General features: G+C 48.7%; 1 protein-coding gene across 1 annotated transcript in view; it reads left to right on the top strand.

Moving 5' to 3' along the window:
- The first annotated feature begins 1,938 nt into the window (after nt 1-1,938).
- The window catches only part of LOC103197489 (peroxisomal succinyl-coenzyme A thioesterase-like), a 24,974-nt gene continuing 24,554 nt past the window's right edge, over nt 1,939-2,358 (top strand). Inside the window, 2 exon segments of the mRNA XM_007941386.2 lie at nt 1,939-2,001; nt 2,003-2,060. Coding sequence (XP_007939577.2) covers nt 1,939-2,001; nt 2,003-2,060 — 121 coding nt within the window.

Below are 2,358 nucleotides of genomic sequence, written 5' to 3'. Positions count from 1 at the left end.
TGCTGTTGTAGACCTCTCGTATCACCCCCACCTGGGTCCCTGTGGCTGACTGTTCCTCTGTCTGGCTTCCTGGCTTTTAATCCCCTTTCTCCTGCTTCTCTGGGCGTCCCTGAGTTGTCTCTCCTCACCTGTATCCCTGGGGCTGTCTGCTCTTCTGTCCGGGTTCAAGGCTTTTATCCCCTTTCTCCTGCTCTTCCGGCCTGCTACTCTGGGCGTCCCTGCGTTGTCCCTCCTCACCTGTAACCCTGGAGGACATTATGCTGAGTGAAATAAGTCAATAACAGAAGGACAGATATTGTATTAGTTCACTATTGTCAAAAGTCATGGAAAGGATTACATAGGGAAGGAAACTTTCTTTGTTGGTTACCAGGGATCGGGGAAGGGGAGAGGAAACACTGCTAGATAGGTAGAGACGAGTATTGATTTGGGTGAAGGGAAAGGCAATATACCAAAAGCAAATGACTGACATAGTAACACTAAGGAAAAGGAAGACACAGAGAGGTGCACAGGAAGTACAGACAACAAAGATAAACCCTTTTACATATACAATACTGTGCCATCAGTGATAAGAAACATTAATCTACAGGTAAATAGATGGGTAGGCGGAATGATTACGTATGTCTAGGCAAAAGGGAATATACCCATGACCATATATAAGGTTGGCAGACGATATTTCTACATACGTATTTGTATGTGCTATAAGAATGTCCATATAACTAGAACTAACAGGAGACAAAGTTATGATAACTTCTTAGCCACAACCATCCTGATGGAGTGAGTTGTTGGACCTGGGGACTTGGGACCATGGTCACAGAGGACATCAAGCTCAACTGGCATAACATACTATACAAAAACATTGTTCTATATCCTACTTTGGTAAGTAGTGACTGAGGTCTTAAAAGCTTGCAAGTGGCCATCTAGATGCAACAATGGGTCTCTCCTCATCCAAAGCAAAGAATAACGAAGAAAATAAAAGATGCGTGGGAACGATTAGTCCAAGGGACTAGGGGACCATGCGAACCTCAGCCTATATGACCATATGAAACCAGAAGAGCTAGATGGTTCCCAGCTACCACTGTAAACCACTCAGAAAGTGATCAGTGCACTAGATCTAGGAGAGAGTAGGAGAACAATGTGGAACAAAACTCAAAATCATAAACAAGACCAGGTTTACTGCTCGGATAGAGCCTGGGGAGATCCCAGAGACTATGGCCATAGTTACCCTTCAGGTCTGGAATTGAATTCACTCCCATGACTTCAAGCCAAACAATAGGCATATAGTGTGAACATTTACACCAGGCAGATACACTCCTTAGAATGATCAATCCTGGGAGAACAGAAAGGCAGTATTTGTACAGGGAGATAGCTCAGGGGGCAGGAATGCATAGGAAAGAAGAACATGGGAGAAGAGGTAACTACAGGGAGGAAGTGGGAGGAGAGCTGTTACATTGTGGGGAATTGCAGTCAATGTCATGAAACAAAATGTGTATGAACTACTGTATGGAAAATGAATTTTCTCTGTAAACTTTCACCCAAATCTCTCTCTCTCTCTCTCTCTCTCTCTCACACACACACACACACACAAGGAAAGAATGAAAAAAGATTTTGTTAACTGTAGGCTTTGCTAGATGGCAGTTTCCTTAGGAAACTGCTCTACCTTTGCCCACTTCAGGGCTCACAGTACAGAGAGGCAGATCTAGGAAATTCGTTCTAGACGGAGAGATTTGTAATACCGGAGGTTTTTGGCAAGTTCATGGGTGTCTGTTTTCCCTTGTGCTTTCTGCTTTCAAGGGTACATCCCCGACTGGCAGGCATCTGGCCTTCCCATCTCAGCTGAGCAGGCTGCTTTGCCGCCAGGGTTTAAGGTCCTTAGCCTGCAGATAGGGAGCTCGCCATTAGAAGATCTTTAACCTATTGTAACTTTGTCCACAACCAAACATGACAGCGTCAGCCCCAGCTATCCTGAGAGCGTCCTGGATCTGCCTATGGCTCTCGGAGAGTTTGGCTGCCAAGGCCTCCACAGCTGGGGGCCGGCGGCCTAGTCTCTTGTACCCCGGCCCAGACCTCCACAACTCTGATCTCTGAGCCCGCGGGCCGCTGCGGCTGGGACAAGCCGGTGCGCGGGCTGGCACCGGGGCAGCTGATCAAGCTGGTCAAGCTCTTCCCTGCACGATGAGAACGGCGCACTCTTCTGGGCCCATGCGCGCTACCGCGCGGACAGCAGCGCCGAGCAGGACCTGGTTCGCTAGGCGGCGGCTTCGCGGGCCTCGGACCCATGGGCCTCCTCTGAGCCCCAGAGCCCGAGAAGTCCTTGCTGCAGCTGGTGAAGCCGGAGGTGCAGACGCCCTTCGCGGTGGA

This window comes from Orycteropus afer, unplaced genomic scaffold (assembly GCF_000298275.1).
Source record: "Orycteropus afer afer isolate SDZICR_OR568_19922 unplaced genomic scaffold, OryAfe1.0 scaffold00079, whole genome shotgun sequence".
Lineage (NCBI taxonomy): Eukaryota > Metazoa > Chordata > Mammalia > Tubulidentata > Orycteropodidae > Orycteropus > Orycteropus afer.
The sequence above is the reverse complement of the archived record's forward strand: the minus strand, read 5'-3'. Positions and strand labels throughout refer to the sequence as shown.